General features: G+C 39.7%; 1 protein-coding gene across 5 annotated transcripts in view; it reads right to left on the bottom strand.

Moving 5' to 3' along the window:
* The window catches only part of MICAL2 (microtubule associated monooxygenase, calponin and LIM domain containing 2), a gene marked incomplete at both ends in the record, with an annotated part of 106484 nt that overhangs the window by 68244 nt on the left and 20006 nt on the right, over window positions 1–18234 (bottom strand). For 4 of the 5 annotated variants that reach the window (XM_080345528.1, XM_080345529.1, XM_080345530.1 and 1 more), the window contains 14 exons: window positions 338–487; window positions 1093–1164; window positions 5202–5314; window positions 5832–6031; window positions 8163–8310; window positions 8406–8496; window positions 8694–8820; window positions 10087–10202; window positions 11013–11270; window positions 12859–12959; window positions 13904–14059; window positions 15903–16004; window positions 17077–17193; window positions 17801–18008. In XM_080345528.1, the coding sequence (XP_080201654.1) occupies window positions 338–487; window positions 1093–1164; window positions 5202–5314; window positions 5832–6031; window positions 8163–8310; window positions 8406–8496; window positions 8694–8820; window positions 10087–10202; window positions 11013–11270; window positions 12859–12959; window positions 13904–14059; window positions 15903–16004; window positions 17077–17193; window positions 17801–18008 (1959 nt within the window). Of the gene's footprint in view, window positions 1–151; window positions 488–1092; window positions 1165–5201; window positions 5315–5831; window positions 6032–8162; window positions 8311–8405; window positions 8497–8693; window positions 8821–10086; window positions 10203–11012; window positions 11271–12858; window positions 12960–13903; window positions 14060–15902; window positions 16005–17076; window positions 17194–17800; window positions 18009–18234 lie in introns of those variants that run through there. The other variant, XM_080345532.1, reaches the window with a different exon arrangement.

The following is an 18234-nucleotide window of genomic DNA, read 5'->3' as shown; positions in this document are numbered from 1 at the left end:
CCTTCTGCAATACCACATGCAGCCAGCTTAGTCTTCCAAACAATCCAAAAATTCTAGTCTGGCTTGCAAGAGATTTCTAGACATCGTAATTCCACAACACTTTATTAATGTAACAAATATTCATACATTACATTAATATGCACTGGTCAATCTATAACAGTCACACTTGTTCACTAAATACTGAGAGGAATACCTTTAATTTGCATAAAGTATACAGAAGACAACACTGCAAACACATGGAAGATCCATTTTTTTCCCTTGGAAATCTGCACCACATTTACAAAGAGGGACTACAGTTTAATTTCAGACGTTACTTTTACGTTCATCTATGACCTACCTGCCTCCGCAAAATTGTATTTGGAGCATTCTCTTCAAACTTTGCCAACAGTTGAGTTGCCATTGATTTAACTTTATTCTGGTTCGTTCCTTCCTTGCTATCATTCTGTTCTTTCCCAGCATTTGTCCCTTGGCTTGAAAAGCCTGAAGCCTGCAAGGAAACAACAAATCATGTTTTTCTTGAGTTCACTTATGACACTCATGAAGAGAGAGAAATAGAGAGATAAAATCCATATTATCAAGGGGCAAAAGGAAATACAATCTGCAGGAAATTCAAAATGACACCATTAAGTGTGCAAAAGTGACCAAAAAAAATATCTTCTTTGATCCCAGAGCACAATAAAAAAGGAACATGAGTCAGTGCTGGTGAAGATAAAGCAGTCACAGAGGTAACTAATCAGAGAGGGTCTAGGAATCAAGCTGCAATGCAAATTCTTCAAATAAAAATTTATTTAAATAACCAAATTGGGGGGGAAAAAAACAAAAAAAAAAGAGCCCCCAAATGTCCAATAGTTTAAACGTTCTTGGGTCAGAAAGAAAACCAGTGCAATTTCGGTAATGCTGTCCTCCCTAGCAAATGACTGAAATAAATGTAGCTCCTCTTCAGTGCACACCACAATAAATGCCACGTTCTAAGGGCAGAGGCTTTTTGATCCTGTCAAGCACAAGAGGCAAAGCCCTGGCCCCCCGACTCCAGCTGCTTCCTCTGGTGCTCATCAAGGAGCTAGATGCATGTGGACACCACTGAACACCAACCTCCTCGAAGACACCAAAAAGACCTTTGCGACGTCTTTTGTTAGTCTCATTTTCTTCCGTTTTCCCTTCAACCTGAAATGGTAAAGGCAAAACAAGTTCTATGGATTACTGCAGCAGTTACCAGATTTATCCAAGCAGTTCCTCCCACGACTCTGATGGGCGAAAATACACACTCGTATGCTTGGGTGAACACAGCCCCTACAACACTGATGTTTACCTTTTCCTCCTTCAGTACTAAAGAGTTTACAAAAGCACTAGCACATACTTGAAGAAAAAGGCATCACAGCATCACTTATTCCATGAATGTTAATCGAGACTACACTAGTTTCCATATAAACAACAGAATCTAAACCCCTCACTCTTTAAATATAGCCTCCACATTTCTTAACCTGGATACCTGCATGCAGATCATGTGTTCAAGGTGCAGACTTATATCCTTTTTTGGAATAATTATTATGTGCCTCAAAGGTCTGTCCCCTCTGTAAGGTTCACCTCCCTGACTATGGCTTTACACTACAGTACTCCAGTAACCAACTTACCTGTTTCGTCCTCAAGCTATGCACATGTTTGAGTATTTTACTGAACTAGAGATCACACAAATAATAAATAATACTTCATAGTCAGTCTGCATAAACTTGCAAAATAGTCAATGCTTTAAAATTTGTATCAGTTCTTATTATAATAGATTCAGTCTTGAAGAACTGGTATAATGAAGAGGTTTGTTTTTTGGGTTTTTTTTTGTCTGATGAATTTCATGTTAGGTTGTATTTTATGAACAATAAACTACACACTACTTATTTGCATTTGCCCATGCTGTAACTTAGTAATTGCTCAGCCAACTTTAAAAAAAAAACAAACAAAAAAAAAAAGAAAAAAGGAATAAAGAGAGAAAGATCAAAGAATACAAGCTTCCTTTTTACATATACACTGTTTGTAATAAATCATTAGGCAGTGAATAGAATCCCAAACAACTTCTGGGCAAATACCAAAAGAATCAGATGACAATATTTTGATTGCTTTGCATGCTTTGGTACATTGTCTTTCAAGCACCAGCTCGCAGTAACCTAGCTTTACACTACCTATAATCATTAGTCTACCAAAGAAGAGTGAACAACATAACAGCACAATGTATTCTGCATAATAAACTGTACCACATAAACGCAGAATGTACTTAAGTGAAGGGAACAAACAAGATGTTGCCTTTCAAAAATCTTACACAAAGGATTTTCATTTACATATTCACAAAGAAGAGAAAGACAAAGCAATTTAATTGCCTAGCAAAACTCCAAGAAAAAAGGATTGTGCCCTTTATTGTGTAAACACCTCCATGCATGGAGGACATGCTCCATGTCTGGAGCACAGGAAATCCCAGTTCCTTTCCAGCCTGGCTGATACTGGGAGGAGAATGGAAAACACTGGCTGCCAGAACAGCCACTGACAGGCCCTGTATCCTGCTGTCATGGACCAGGATCCCTCTGCCAGCCAAACTCCAGGACAAACCAGGTGGTATGGGAAGCCCAGTAAGCAACACTCCGTCACCCCAAACAGTTTTTGATTCTGTGCTTTCCTACAGTCACACTTGGCTACAATGCTCAGCTCTTTATAGGGGAAAGAACCGCAAAACTGAAGCCACAGCCAAACTCTTAACTCAGGCAGCTGCTTTCCAAGGAGCTTCACTTCCCAGCTATTAGTAGTTTCAGATGGTTACAGCACTCCCAGGTCTCTGTCCTAACCCGAGTACTGTGTTTCTCGTGAAGTTTCATGTCCCACCCATGACAAAGCTGCAGAGCCTCGTGCAAAATAAGGTCTCGACAGACCCACTTCCCCAGGCTGATTTGGAAAAATATCGCTTCCACCTTTCCTTTCAAATGAGCCCCTATAGGGTGAAACCAAAGGGGCCCAGCAAGCAAATCACCTCGTGCTTTCATGTAATGCCAAGAACTCTACCTCCTGTTATGACAGAGGCTTATTTCATGATGGGAGGTTAGTCAGAGGCTGTAACGGCTTGGTAATGGAAAGCTCTCCCCACTACTAAAAGCCTCTTTACTTCTGCAAATAACTCATGGAAAAACAACAACATTGTGGTCAAGAAGAAGGTTTTTCTTCTAAAGGAGGCACCCACACGAAAAAAGCAATGTTGATTTTGCCTATTTGGTTTCTCACTGGTTGGTTAGCTGGGAAACATTCCACTGGGTTTTGTATACATGTGTATAGCAGGGAAAAGTTATTCCTAACAAGGATATATGAGGCTACTGGGCAACTGACTATCCATAGGTTCTGAAAATGTGTTCGTGGATGGAAAATACTCAGGATTTAAGTAAATCTAGGACATATTTGCAAATTCTGAAGTAATTTTTCAGGTTAAAAAAAAAAAAGAAGTCACATTTCTACCAAAACTGAGAAGCAATATATTAAAATACTGAGAAATATAGTACATACATGCACATTTGAACACTGAATTCCTAAAGAAGTAGGAAATCTGTACTTTTGCAGGCAAAAGTTAGTCTCTGCATAGGTGTAAATGAAGCAATACAGTTAAGCAATAAAGTGGTCTGTTTAAAAAAAAAAAAGAACAAAGAAAAAAAAGAACTTGATAATCATCATAGTTGATACACAGTTTCTGGATATCCCAGGAACCTCAAAACCTGGAACAGTTTCACATTAAGCTATATTTCAGAAGATGTCCAAGTTAAATTCTTATTGATGGAGGAGCACATGCTGCTGTCCAACTTGTGCTGGTTAATCTGCAACAGTTGTAGCTGAGACTCTGCTGCCTCTGAGCCAGGTGGTGCAGACACTCCCCATTTAAATTGAAGTTAAAATGCAGGTAGGCTTGGCTGTGAAAGCAAAGCCCCTCCTCAAGGTCTCCTCTCAGAAGAGGATCAAGTTAATGAATAGGCAGAAGGTGAAACAGTCTATTACTGGATAATTTAATCAGAGTAACTTTTAAATTAAATTATATTAAACTTTTGAAGTTATAATCCATGCAGAAACACATAGACAATGCTCTTGCTGCGCACAATCCTATATCAAATGGTATTAACTCAATTACCCCTTCCAGGCCATGGAGTCTTTAACTGCAGCATGTGTAGGCAGGGATGCGTTTTATACTGGGACTTTAATGGGGCATGTCAATAAGTTTTCATTCATAAGTGACAAAGAGAGAAAAGTAAATGCGTATGACTAAGAGATCATTCATTAGTTTTGAATCATGTTAGTCAACCTGCCCACTGTTTGTCACCGTTGCAGGCTTTATACATCTATAAGGGTTTGAAAGCTTCCCTCCAGAATCTTGACAGCATCACAAACTGTTCAAATCACTGCTTTAGTTAAAAAATAGCACCCCCACCCAATCAACAAGCATTTTAGCACACCAGCAATTATTTAAACTGATACATAATATTACAGCTGAATACGTAACTCTAGGAATAAAGAGCTACACTATTATTTTTCTTAAAGGCAGAAATAGCCCAGAAAATTTCCACACCTTCCCATCTCAAAAAAACCCACCAAACCAAAAAACAAAACCCCAAATCCTCCCCACAAAAAAAACATTTCTCAAAAAACCTTGCATCTAGCATTGCACAAAACCTCCTAAACACACCTTCAGAAAAAAATCCAAAAATAAAACATAAAAGACAATACAGGTAATGGGGCAGGATCTCAAATATTTCAAGTTGAAAACTGCAACTTGTAAACACGTCAAATAGAACATCTTTTCTTCTCACTTTCACCTACACTGAAGAAGATTCACATGGACAGTGCATATGAATTCTTCCTAACTACACTCAAATTCTCACTGTAATTTGAAATTTTGCATTTACAGAGAACACCTAACTGGGACTATAAGTAATGCTTCAGCAATTTGACACTGACAATGCTTCAGTTTTATCATTGCAAACACCATAATGATTAAGTATGTATGTGTGTGTTAGCTTCGTTTACTATGAAATCTTATTTATTTACTATACTAAAAAAAAAAATCTCCTTTTTACTGGTCTTTTTATAGTAGGATATATATATATAAACCTTATTTCTGAGATTGAGAGTTTATTTCCATTTTTTGAAAAGAGAAAGATTTACAGGGCAAGTCTTCCTTCACAACTTACCTTTGGTACTCGTTTTCTTGGTAAAGTTAAATTAATGTAATTATTAAAGATGAAGTTTGATGATTTTGCTGAGCAAAGATCATTATTTTCTCCATTTTGCTTGTCCCCAGCATCTGTTAAAAAAAAAAAAATAAAAATGAATGCTTAGGATATTTGTTCAGATTTGTTGTTTAAATACTTTGACCAAGCCAGAAATTGCCAGTTGAGTGCTGGTAACAGTTATATGTAAGAAACCCAGGCAAATAGAAGAGATACAGTGTAGGATGACTTTCTAAAAATGGAAGAGAAACACCCAGGAATGGACACGCCACGTGCAGTCATCCTTACTGAACAATCACTCTAACGACCTGATACATGAACTTCATGATGTCAAGCAGCAGTTATCCAGCTGCTCCCATTCTCTGAAACCACCGAGGACCCACAAAAGCTTGGTCTTCAATCAAGTTTTTCCCCCTTTCCTTTTTTAAGCACGAGGTAACTATTGCAGACAGAAGCAAGCGCGCTTGTGTGCCAGAATGGCTCCGCTAGGAAAAGACTCCTGGCTCGAACAGTGCTCATAGGCAGCCAGCATTAAGTGCTTCCGCTCCCCAAAAACTCGCAAGAGTTAGGAGAAGCCTGGGCTGGGCTTACCTACTGCCTGCAGAGGTGTGCCCCTGAACAGCTCGTAAAACTTGGAGAGGTACATGACCATGCTGAGCTTGTCTGGCTCCCCGGCCGAGTCCACCTCCTTCCCCGTTGTCACAGGGGGGATCCCAAACTCCTGCTCAGCAACATCAAACGCCAGTTGGTTGTTTTTGACAACGTCCTCTTCATTCAGAGAATCAAAATCGCTGCAGGGACAACACATTGGAATCAGTGGCGGTTTGCTCAGTGCCCCCCCCATGAAATACATGGCGCTCCCCTGCCCGGAGAGGTGCAGAACAGCACCATGAATGAGGGCACGGGCACTTCACCACCTCAAAGCTACAGTCTACACAACGCCAAGGGTAAGAGTCTCATCTAAATCCCGCTATTACAAATCCCGGCTTTGCCAGAAATGTCATTTAAAAGCTATTTCACTGGACTGGATTTTGATGTAGTTCCATGAAAAAGGATTCCCCTTATTTATGAAGAAATGCAATTCCTCCTCAGAAGTGCTAAGAAACCTTCTTCCTCTCCAAATACAGCTATGCTACTACAGATTTCACCTGCTAGCAATTGACTTCTTAGTTTCTGTTAGTTCTATCAATCATCAAAGCCAGAAGGAGTAAATTTATTCTACCATTCTACGAAACAAACGCGTTAAAAGTGCACGCACACATGCACAGGCATTACCTTTCTAAAGTGTTAAACACACAGCTCAAATGAGGATGTCCTGTCCGTGTCATAACTGGATTTAGCAGTGCACTAAATAAGCACATCACACATCTGGAACTGCATTATCCATTCTCTAATCCATTTTCTATGGGACCTATTCTAAGACTCTGATCCCTTGAACAGCTTCCAAAATTCATGATTAAAATAAACATGTACATAAATTACAAAGCTCTAAGCAGGGTAGTTTTTTCCTCCTCACAAGGAATGTGAGTTTCTGAACCCCCCAATGAATTTCTCTCTCTTGCCCCCACCCCCATACCCCCTATTTCTGGAGCCAGGGGCTGCAGGTGGCCCCTCCAGCCCAGCCCTGCCCGCAGGCAGCCGCCTCTCCAGCCTGCCCGCTTTCCATCTGGCCAAGTCCCTCAGCAGTCCCATTTAATACAAAAAGCCAACAAGATCCGAACACAATGTTAATTAAACAGCAGGAGGTCTGTTAGCTCAGGAAGACAAATCTATCAGCTTTCTAGAGAGAGCAGTCCTTGAGAAATGCTTTCCACAGACAGCAAAGATTACTTTGCTTTCTACACCCTCTCTCCCCGTCTTGTGTCCACAAAACCATCCATAATTCTCTTTTCTTTAAACTAACCCAAGGAAAAAAAATAGCTTTTTCTTACAATGTTAGCTCTTCCTCTGGCAAAGCTGTACAAACAGGCACCCTGGGTATTACTCCTATTTTTTCCAACTTACTACACCCCATAAAAGAGCTCAATAATTTCTTTCATATATCCACAATAAAAGGAGGCTGACAATAATTCATTGTGATTCCCACGTCTGTGTAGGAAGGCAAGAGATTGCAGCTGCTGCATTTGGGAGACCGGTGAGAGGACAGAAGAGTCACCCCAGCACAAACAATCGCCATTTGCTGACACCTGTTGCACACTGACCTTCTTGTATGCAACTGAGGAACCTTACAAAAATATTCATACATAAGAAGTCAGGTCTTGTAGGGTTAGGAACCCAGGAACACTGTCAAGAAGGGAACGCTGGCTTACATTCAATGCCTAAAGTAATTTTCGAGGGCTAGCCCTTGTTGCACAGCCCACGTGCAAGGGCACTGCGCTCTTCTGCACAATGGATTGTGCAAAACCACCATCTCCTGAGGCACCTCCACCGCCCAACATTTCCCTGCGTGGCTGTCACAGCAACCACTACGACACACTGAGGATGGCTCATTTAAGGCTCGTCCAGGTATTTCTGTAACTCGTGACAGCGCCATTATGGCTGTGGTTTTAAACATACCCTAGGGACCTGGGAATGCAACTCTCGCATTCTACAAGCACTGCAATTTTTGTTTTAAATAGACACGTGACACCCACAAACACAATCATAAGTCATAAAGTTCAAAGCCTTCCTAGGTCTTTGAAAGCATATATATTTCATTTTAAATAGCATATAAGGGCATACGGAAAACACAAAACAAAACAAAGAAAAAAACAGCCCCACCCTCTCTATCCCCCAAATCTGGCACTAGTGTGCACCTTCTTGCAAAAACCAGCAACACAAGGGCACTGTAGACTACCAGTGTTGTCCTGGTTGCTCTTGCACTATACTGTGGGACATTCTTAACATATCCTATACTTAGCAAAATGTACAGAGGTCACTTACATGAGGTCAGGTCTGAAGCGATGGATAATCGCACACAAGGCAAGGCCACTTTTCCAGGAGGTAGTCAGGTCTGTGACATTAACGTTACGGTACCCTTCGGTCTGCTTCTGACACCAGGTCAAAAGCTTATTAGGTCGAGTATCTGACTCTGCGGTTACAGTGGAGAGCAAACATTTCAATCAGCTTTTGTATGCTCAGAAGGTTCCATATATTAAGTCACAGCAAACATGAGATGTCACATACCATGTCTTGAGAGATTCACTGATCTTCTAATGGAGCTTACTCTTTCAAGAGGACATTGTTGTAGCTCATTGGTAACATATAATTGTCTCACCTGCAAGTAAAAGTGATTGGCATCATAGCAGAATTGCTTGGAGAGGAAAAAAAGACTTATCTTTCTAGGTTAACTTTATCAGAGGGATCTAAATTAAGGAGTCTCCTGAACATTTTGTTTATGTACTACTTGTAGCCCTATTTCTCCTGGACAAAAAATCAGCTGTGATTTCACAAGAAAGCCTTTTAAGTACTGACCTGGTGAGGTCGAACACAGCTTGAGTTCAAGTTCGGGTATCTTGTTCCTGGGTCAATGGTATACTGGTCAAAGTTCTTGTTGATATTTTCCGGGGTAGTCTGAGGCAAGAGACGATAAATGCTCTCTCTTATAGAGGAAAAAAAAGATGCAAGAGATATTAAAATAAGTATTTATTATATAAAGAGGTTTGGTGCTTTGTTTGGATTTTTGTTGCTGTTGGTTTTTTTGTTTGGCTGGTTGGTTTTGTTGTGGTTGGTTGACTTTTTCCCCCAGCTACCTGCACCTTATTGTGATTCTACCAGGACAAGTGTTATGCACTAAATGCATCCATCCCATTTCTTATTCCTGCTCAGCAGAAGAAGGATGCCAGATGGAAAAAGCACAACAAAATGACAGACTCTTAGAACTTGTGCCGATATTTTCCTGAGGCAGGAAGCGAGCAAGGAAAAGAAGAAAAAAGAGGTTACATCATTCAGTCATCTGGTTTTGCTTTAACCTCCACCCAAGGAGTAACGTCTTTACCACATAACAGCACTAAATCCCATCATTCTGCAATTCCTATAACCACCGCAGCCTTTCTTAATATGCCATTCAATTTTCCACTTGGGACTGTGCCGTGTTTGAGTCATCCCACAGGCTTCTATCTTAAAACTTCTCAAAGCACTTTACTCGGTAACGCTTCTACTTGCATTACCACACCAATGACTATTTCTATTACGTATCTGCCCCAAAACAGCCTAGGCGGCTGTAGTGGAGCAGAGCAGTTGCCACCAGGAACAAAGGCAGCAACTCCAGCCCGCAAGGGTGACACCAGGATTGCTGGTGTACTTAACAGATTTTTGCTCTGGTCAAAAAGACATTACATAGACATGCTTATGATGCAGGATTACAGCAATTCTCCTTTACCACACATTTATCATTCTAAATAAAGAAGGCATCAGGGCCACTAAGCTAAAATGCAGAGTTAAAAATCACAGATACCAACTATGAAAGCTGTCAAAGTGTTTATTTAGACTTGTTTCAGGAAATTATTTGGTTTTTAATTAAAACAACAGGTGCTGAGATGGTTGGAGGGTTAGTCTTTTGACACAAGGTATCTTCAATTTCCTTAAGGATATCACTTAATTCTAGTTATTACTGACTTAAATTAGTAATTTAAACCCCTGGCATGCATACTGCTGGACCTCTGTATTAATGTACAGAAGCTTACAGAACAACAGCCTACTGCTACTGTAAATTGTTCCGAAACCTGAAGGAATGGATAATTCCAGCCCAATGCCACTGCAGTGAAGAAGAATATTTCTCCTGTTGGCGTTCTGAATTCCACTACCTTCAACCAGTGCTGTAACTCTTTAAAACACTGGAAATAACGAAGACAAAAGGAGCACTCACCGTTCAGCAAGGATTTCTAAGGGGGGTTTTCCTTGAGCCCAGCTCCGCACCATCCACGCGGTATCAAAAGCAGCTAAGAAGCCTCTTGCACAGCCAGTACCCATCGGCCAGAAGGGCTGTTAAGAAGCATTTACATTTGAGTTTCTTGTAGTACTGAAGTTGTTATTACAAAAGTAACCTGCAGTGTGAAATTTGGAGTCTAGTGTTTCATACTGTCTTAGAAAAGTGGCCCGGAAACAGTTAAAACACCACATAGCCAACTCTTGTATTTTTAGATTTTCTCTCCTCCAAGACTTAGGTAATGAAAAAGAGTGTTTTCCCTTTTCCTTTTTTTAACGTCTATATTTAAAAACTAATTTTTTAACCTCAAAAGGTAAAGGCTGAAAAAAAAAGAGACTCAACACTCAAGAATTAGTTAAGGAAAAAAATATGCCTTTCTTCTCATCTCCTAATTTTGCTTTGGACTCATCTTTCCAAACACTTCAGGCTGTCAGTGCGAGTTAAAAAAAACTAGTTGCAACATACACTTTTCACTTCAGGAAGAGAACATATTAAGGCAAAGAGACTGCAATAAAAAATTGGATCATTTTTCTCTGTGATGGAAGTTGGGAAAATGATGCCATGCACCCAAGCTGAGGACACACAGCTCTCAGCTTTCAGACAGAACAACAACTTGCATAAAGCAAAACAGGATCTGAGCCAGAGATTGCCAGCCAAGCATTAGTTATGACATAAACTATGGCATAAAAAAAAAAGAAAAAAGGAAAAGGAAAAAAACCCACCAATCTATTCTTAAGAAGGTACCGTTGTTTCGGGGCATGTAAGAAAAAGCAGTTTGTATTGGAAGGTAGATTGAATGGATGGACTGAAGAAAAAAATAAAGATAAAATTAAAAAAGACTACTTGGAAGACATGCCAAGATATACCTCAAGCAAGCTGTCTCCAACAAGGGCCACCAGAAGCTGATGTCTGTGTCTCTCTCGCACTAGTGCAGCATTTTCAGATGCATACATGGATGTAAAATCAAACATGGCTACATCTGGTTGTCCATAGTGATTAATTGCAAAATCCAAGGAAGGCAGCTGGTAATTGGTTGCAAAGTCAGCAGCTTCTCTGGCGTAGGACAGCAAATTGCTCTGGTTCACATTCTCCCCACAGAGGAGCAACTCAGTATCAATATAGTCCTGCAAAGAAAGAAGCACATAGGATTAGATACTCCAACTATCCCGTTGCAGTCTCATAGCATCCAAGTGGCAACCACACATCTCATAAAGGACTGAGATCTGTCATCTCCAAAAATTTTATACACGAGCACTATACTGCCTCAAAGAGGGACTCTCTATGCTAACGCTGAATAAGCAGCTTTATTTGCAATAGAACATTATAGTGCCTCCCAGTTCCTCAGTTATATGTTATTTTTTTCATAACATTACTTCCTTCCCTTCAAAAGATGTTCTCATCACCACTGCAATGCTTTTTTGCATTAGTGCCCCCCACATCTGAAACCACACGAGAGCAGGAAAAAACAATAAACAATATACTGATGACATAACATGGGGGTCTCAGCCGGAAGGTTTGACTTCGCATCTCAACAAAAACACATTCAAACTGGGACCACAGCAGCTTTTCTGCTGTTCTGATTTGTACTGGGTTTTTTTTTGGCCGGTGTCGTGAAGGACCCTGCCTTTACAGGTCATCCTACTTAAAGCCAGTGATTATTAATAAGGCAGTTTCTATTTACAGCCTAATCATGGATGAGACCCCTAATCGCAGGGATGATACCACAGAACCTTTATTAGCCCAGTTGTTTTAGACAGACTGTTGTGTATCTGACCTAGGCAGGTCAGGGGAACAGTTCTGATGGGCCACAGCTCCTGCTCCTCTTCTCCAAACTCCCCACAGATCTCCTGGAACTGCCCCCACCCACAAACACCAGCCCCCCAGCACCAGGGCCACTCCACTTTCCTCCCCAGCACTGCTGGGGGCTGCTGCTGCCCAGCTGCTCTACCCAGGTAGCCGTGTCCTCCAAAAAGGGCAGAAATCATGGCGCTGGGCTTAATGGTCCCACTGGAAAGCCAAGATTCCTGACAGCTCCCCACAAGTGCTTCCTTTGGGAAATTACACTCGGACTGTTTTGGCACCGTCTTACTTTGCAAGAAAAATTGACCTCTCTTGGGTTTCCAGGAAGACAAATTTAAATGGTGCCAAAACACTTTCTAGAAATAAAGGAAAACAAACCCTCACATCTTAGAGAAGGAAAAAGGAAAAAATAAAAAAAAAAAGAAAAAAAAGGCCTCAAAGTCCCAAGTATCTCTGAAAGTTCAGGCCATCACGTTTATAGCCTCCTTTCATCATATTTCACTATAGAGAATTGTGCAATTTAGCCTAGGGTAGGTTTTAACGCTTCCTTATTTGCCTAATAAAACTGGACATAGCTTTGCTAAGTTCTCCTTTAAATAAATGAGGTTTTTATTTTCTGGTGTGATGATGACACCAGGTATTTCCAAGATGAGTCAAGATCCCATTTCAGCCAGTTTCAGAAGGGGCAAATTTAGGAAGCATTGTTTCCAGTTCTCTAAAGAAACTTTGTGCTGAATGGAGGATAAAACAAACAAACAAACAAATCAGAGTAAGATCTCTGTGATCTGAGCTTTCATGAAGTGATCTAGTAAGTCTATAAACACCCTCTATAACATGCAACAACATTTATGCAGATGTTCACACTTATTCTGTGCCAAGTAAATAGAACAAGGTTCCAGCATTTTTACATACACTAATAATGACTCCTTTGTCCAGAAGGCTCTGCTTTTTTGCTGTCATGACAAAATAGTGAGTGCTATCTTTGTAGTAAACAATATTCTCCAGGTCAATTCCTGAAAAGAGATAATACATTCGTTATCAAGTACAGTGCACTGTGTCATCTACTAACAACATGTGACTGATCCCCACAGATGTATTTCCTTCTTGGGATACATTCGCTTCCCCAGCTGGGATGAGGCATTAGTGGAAGAGATGCTCTAAACCAAAACAAAACAGGAGAGGAAACAGGCCTTACCCCACAAGTTTGTCTCAGCATTACTTAAAGTTATTTAGTGTCCTTTTAAGGAGTAACTAGTTGACTATGGCTTTAATCTTCCGAGGTATAAAAGGGGAGCCAAGGGAACTAAGTGCTTTTTAGGTTGCTAGGGCTCTGGCATTGGGTCTAGCCACAAGTTTTGGTTTCTATAATAATAATAATTTAACAAAAAAAAAAAATCAGCTGTAAATCAAAACCGGAATTGCTTGTACTGACAGTGAATGCAACTATTCTGAAACCCCTTTTCATACAGATGTGTTTCATAGTTTATACTCTAAGTATTTATAGCAGATTCCTGTCTAATTCTTTTCAGTTTGTCAGATCTACACATCAAAAAGCAAGAATAAACTCCTCCCAGAAAGGGAAAGGCAGAGCCTTTTTCACAGAGTTTAAGCTGTTCAGTATGTGAACTGATACAAACAAAACAAATCATGTCTTAAGGGAAATGTCTGGGCACTGAAAATGCTCTTCTAAATTTGTTCAACATAGCAGTCATTTTTACAGTTGAGAAAAATTTAAAACAATCTACGATGTGCCAACGCCCAAGCTAAAAAAAAAAATCCCACTGTACCATAAATGGACACCTCCAGATTCTGACATCAACAGCATTTTATCACTTGTGGGTTTTTTATACAATATATTTAAATTGATGTTAATAGAAATAAAAGGGTGGCCTGCCAGATTAAGAGTTCTTGTGATGCAACTTATATTTGGTTGTGGAAAAAATAAGGATGCACCCACCCGTTTCCTCTTTAAGGTCCTGGAAGAACTTCTGATTGAAGATGAAAGCAACACCACTAATTTCTTCTACCTTGGCTTCTGCAGTTGTATTTCTGTTTATAAAATTGGCAGTGATAGCTATAGCCAACTTTCCACGAAACTCCTTCCTCCTGAAACCTGGGAAGCAAAGAAAATAATTAAAACACTGGAAGCTTCACACTGGACTTTCAGGAAGTGTCAGCTCAAGACAGCTCGGTCTCTTCCCTGTGTCTAAGTCCTACACTCCATCAAACAACACGCCAGCAGCAGATTTCATCATTCCCACAAAATTCCCTTGGCTGTAAAGAGTCTTTTCTCCCCAGTCCCAGCTGCAAAACTGAAGCTGAACTGCATTTGAGATAAAGTCTCAGTGGAGGAGAACTATAGGAAGAAGTCGAACATGGGAAGAATTTAAGGACAAATGATGACTAAAGAAAAACACACCAGAAACAGACTTGATCAAATTTAGTGGAGGGAAACATTTTTAACATGCTAAACAGCAAATAAGATTTTTGTTATATAAGTGGTAAACAGCTTATGAAAAAACATGCATGAGATGAGCACTAAAAAGCAGCAAAGAAAGATCTGAAAAACAGGAACCTCTGTATCAGTGCTTAGGTGCACACGCTACCAGCTAATGAGGTTTTTCAAAGACATTATTAATATAAGGGTTGAAAAATATTCAGTGGCTTAACTGTTAGATTTCCAAGGTGAGACTGACTGCACAGTTACTCGCTCTCGCTCTGTCCTAGCCTCCTCTTTTCACTAAAAAAACCCACTAAGCCACTGTCTTACTGTCACACATAAAAGATTTTCCCTCTGTGTACTCCCTTATCTGTGGGTGAAGTGTGAAGTAGGATAAAGGGTCTTTAGAGCATTTCTAGCCAATTGCAGATGACTTCTCAGATAATACATGTATTTTCTAAGAAGAAATAAATCAGCTATGAATTTTTGTCTCTGTGCTTCATGATGTGCTCCCATTGTTTCATCAGGACAAAATTAATATGACAACAGCAGCTTCTGTATGTAAACAGTCTACAGCGCACCAAATATTCCCATAGATCCTGATACCATGATAACCATCAACATCTCAATAGGGTCTGCAGCTGAGGTAAGAATAATTTCGTTCTGCTGATACCTGCCTACTTAAACAGTCTTTTATGGGGGATAGCTGGATAATGGTGCTAGGAAATTTGTAATAGAGCATTATGAGGAATTAACTCTAAGCACATTGTGGTTGGCAGATATAAGAATAAGCAGGCAAACTCTGAAGCTAATGAAAACAGGAAATAGTGGACTTACTGAACTGAAACTAACATGGATATCATTAAAGCTACAAGGGGAATGTATAATGAAGTAACAGGTTTGTTCATGTGAGACAGGAGCAGCTTAGCTAGTGTATCGCTGAGAAAGCCAGCTCAGAGGGTCTGAATTCCCAGCAGTGGTGCAAATTCATGAAATGGTTCCCCCCCTCCCCTCTGCCTTAGAGTTATTTCTTATCTTTGGTATGGTTTCCAAAGTAACTGCTTCTGAAGTTAAGTCATCACTATTAAAAAAAAAAGCAATATCTGTGATGCCTTCATTAAATACCTGACAGTCAGGTTTTGGTCATTAGATCAAACACATAGTGCAAATTTACAGCACAACAGCAAAGACTATGCAATTCCTGAACATGTATCTTGTCAGCCTCCTTAAAGTTAAATAATCATATAATTACTTATCTTGAAGCAAGCCCAATGGCATAATGATGCATTTTGTGGGCAATGCAGATACACAGTGCTAAAATCAGTAATGACATCAAAGGTCTTTATTTTGAGCTACAACTTAACAACAAAAGCAGAAGACACCACATTAAAAAAATAGTTTCCACACAGACTTCAGTGGATTGAAAGGTAACCAGCTGCTTTTTGTTCTCCAACTTTCAGGCCATCCAAGATATCCTAAAGACCATTATTAAGCCTAAAAGCACAAATTCACCTACCTTCTAATGTGTTCCTGCGGCCATCTGCACCAATAATAACATCAAATTCATATTCTGACAAAGGGTGATCCATGGGGAGAAATTCAGCTCTCCAACCAATCTCTAAAAACACAAAGAAAAATATTTATTTATTCTTCAGTAATACAATGCAGAAGTGATTTCAGAGTCTGAAGAAAGGGCATTGAGATAAATGGTCCGTTTTTCATTCAAACGTAGCTAAATTCTGCTTTGGTCTGATGGAGGGAGTTCTGCTGCAGCCAACGCTACGTCCAGGTTGCATTAACAAAGTGTCGAGCTCATAAAGTAACAGTAAAAAAAATAAATGGAAGCCTTCATTTGGATCTCTTAACGCACTAAAATTCTCTCAGTCCCATATAACAAGAATAGGCTTAAGCACTTTGTTCTCACAGAAGCAACCTCACAGTGACTTTAGCAAGACAGTACATGTATGTGGCTACAGCAAGGAAGGGCTGGGCATTAGAAGAAGAAACATAGTATTCCATCCTCAACACTTTCTAGTTGTCTTCTAAATAGAAATTAAATGGAAGCACTTTCACAAAGCTAATTTTAATCTTTGCATTAACACAAAGCTGATCATGTGAAAATGTTTGTATTGTCCATTTTTAAAAGTTATGCATAGACTTTACTTAAAACAATGCATTTATTCTACTGTCACTATATAACCATTTAAAGAGAGATAGCACAGTATTTTAATTAAAAGAAAAAAATAAATCTTCCTTTATTTTGTTTAAAAATCTTGCGTAAGATGGCTGATAAGCCTCTATGTGCCAGCAGGAGTTATATCAAATGTGAAAGCAAAATGAGGCCCAGGGAGCTTAATCCATCCTCAATATTTATATTATCAATCAAAAATTGTTTTTGCAAGAGGATACCAGAAGGCCACACCAGGCTCCCTACAAAGCCTCAAACACATGCCAGAAGGCATATTGCAAAACCTCAACTTCTCAGACTGGGTCATATTTTAAGAATTATTGGTGCTCTGTCACAATGATACTTATCACGCCTATGACTACATGTAGCAAATCTAGCTGAGTAAGACAGGCAAAAAACTCCCATTTCTTTAAACAGAATTCAACTACCTTGAATGATTTCACATAATGCCTGACATAAAAAGAAGTTACTGTGAACAGAACTACATGATGATAAACAATACTTTGGTTTTCTTGATCTTCAGGAGGCTCCAGGACTTTCACAAATTCCAGATTCACATGGATTTCGACTCCTAGTATAAGTGCAACTTTGAAGAGGATAAGTTGAAGTTGTCGAATACCTGTAGAGAGCAAGTAACAAACATATATTTAATATGTAGGTAATCACAGCTGCTACCAGCATGCCACCCAACTGATAGTTATTGTCAGCGCAAGCATGCAGCATTATTATTTCCCACACTGTAATGAATGCAAGCTTAGGAACCACCACAGGAAGTTGCTCTCTTCCATCTCAATTTCCTCTCACAGCACAATCTCATAGGTAATAAAACTAATTTCAGTGAGTTTATTAGAATACATTTTTGGAGCTTTCCTTCCTAATGAGGTTGTATTTAAAGACTCTGCTAACCAATATGTTGACTGCTTTAGGACAGAAAATTTTACAGCATATTTTCCCACTTTTGCATGGTTTCTCATTAGATTAAGGTTTGTGTCTACCTTCAATGTACTAGAGTGAATATCAGTAGTCTTCATACTTCTTAATAAAAACCTATTTTTCAAAAAATCCAGACTAATAAAAAAGCTGCTCTATAATTTGTACAATTGCCATTTTGCCTTCTTGCATGTCCCAGGCAGGTGAGCTTTCTGCCAAATGAAGAAAGCCTCCATTAATCTTCTGACCTCAACACACCCCTTATCTGAACAGTGCCCGTGCCCTCAGATACTTACTGATGTGATCAATAGATCCTGCACAGAATTTTCCATAAAATTTCTTTGCTCCCAGTCCCCGAAGGTCGTGGATTGTAAATGGCCAGAGATGCAAGACATTGTTCCTTGAAAAAGTGTCCCGCTTCTCCACAACAACAACTTTGGCTCCCAGGAAGGCAAGTTCTATGGCAGTCCGCAAGCCACATGGGCCACCTCCAATAATTAAACACTAGAAGAGAAAAGAAGGAGCCTTACACAGGGTTTCGTATTGACTTGACATAGTTTCTAACTTACTCTATTCGTACGACTTGATATTCAACTGGACTTATGCTACCGAGAGTGTATTAAGTCATCTATTTAAAATCAATAAACATTCAAATTTTGGTCGCATGTGGTGTTCACTCAACTTACACAAGAGGACAAACTGTGCTTTACGCAGACATAAAAGCATCTGA

Source organism: Nesoenas mayeri (assembly GCF_963082525.1).
Source record: "Nesoenas mayeri genome assembly, chromosome: 5".
Taxonomy (NCBI): domain Eukaryota; kingdom Metazoa; phylum Chordata; class Aves; order Columbiformes; family Columbidae; genus Nesoenas; species Nesoenas mayeri.
The sequence above is the reverse complement of the archived record's forward strand: the minus strand, read 5'-3'. Positions and strand labels throughout refer to the sequence as shown.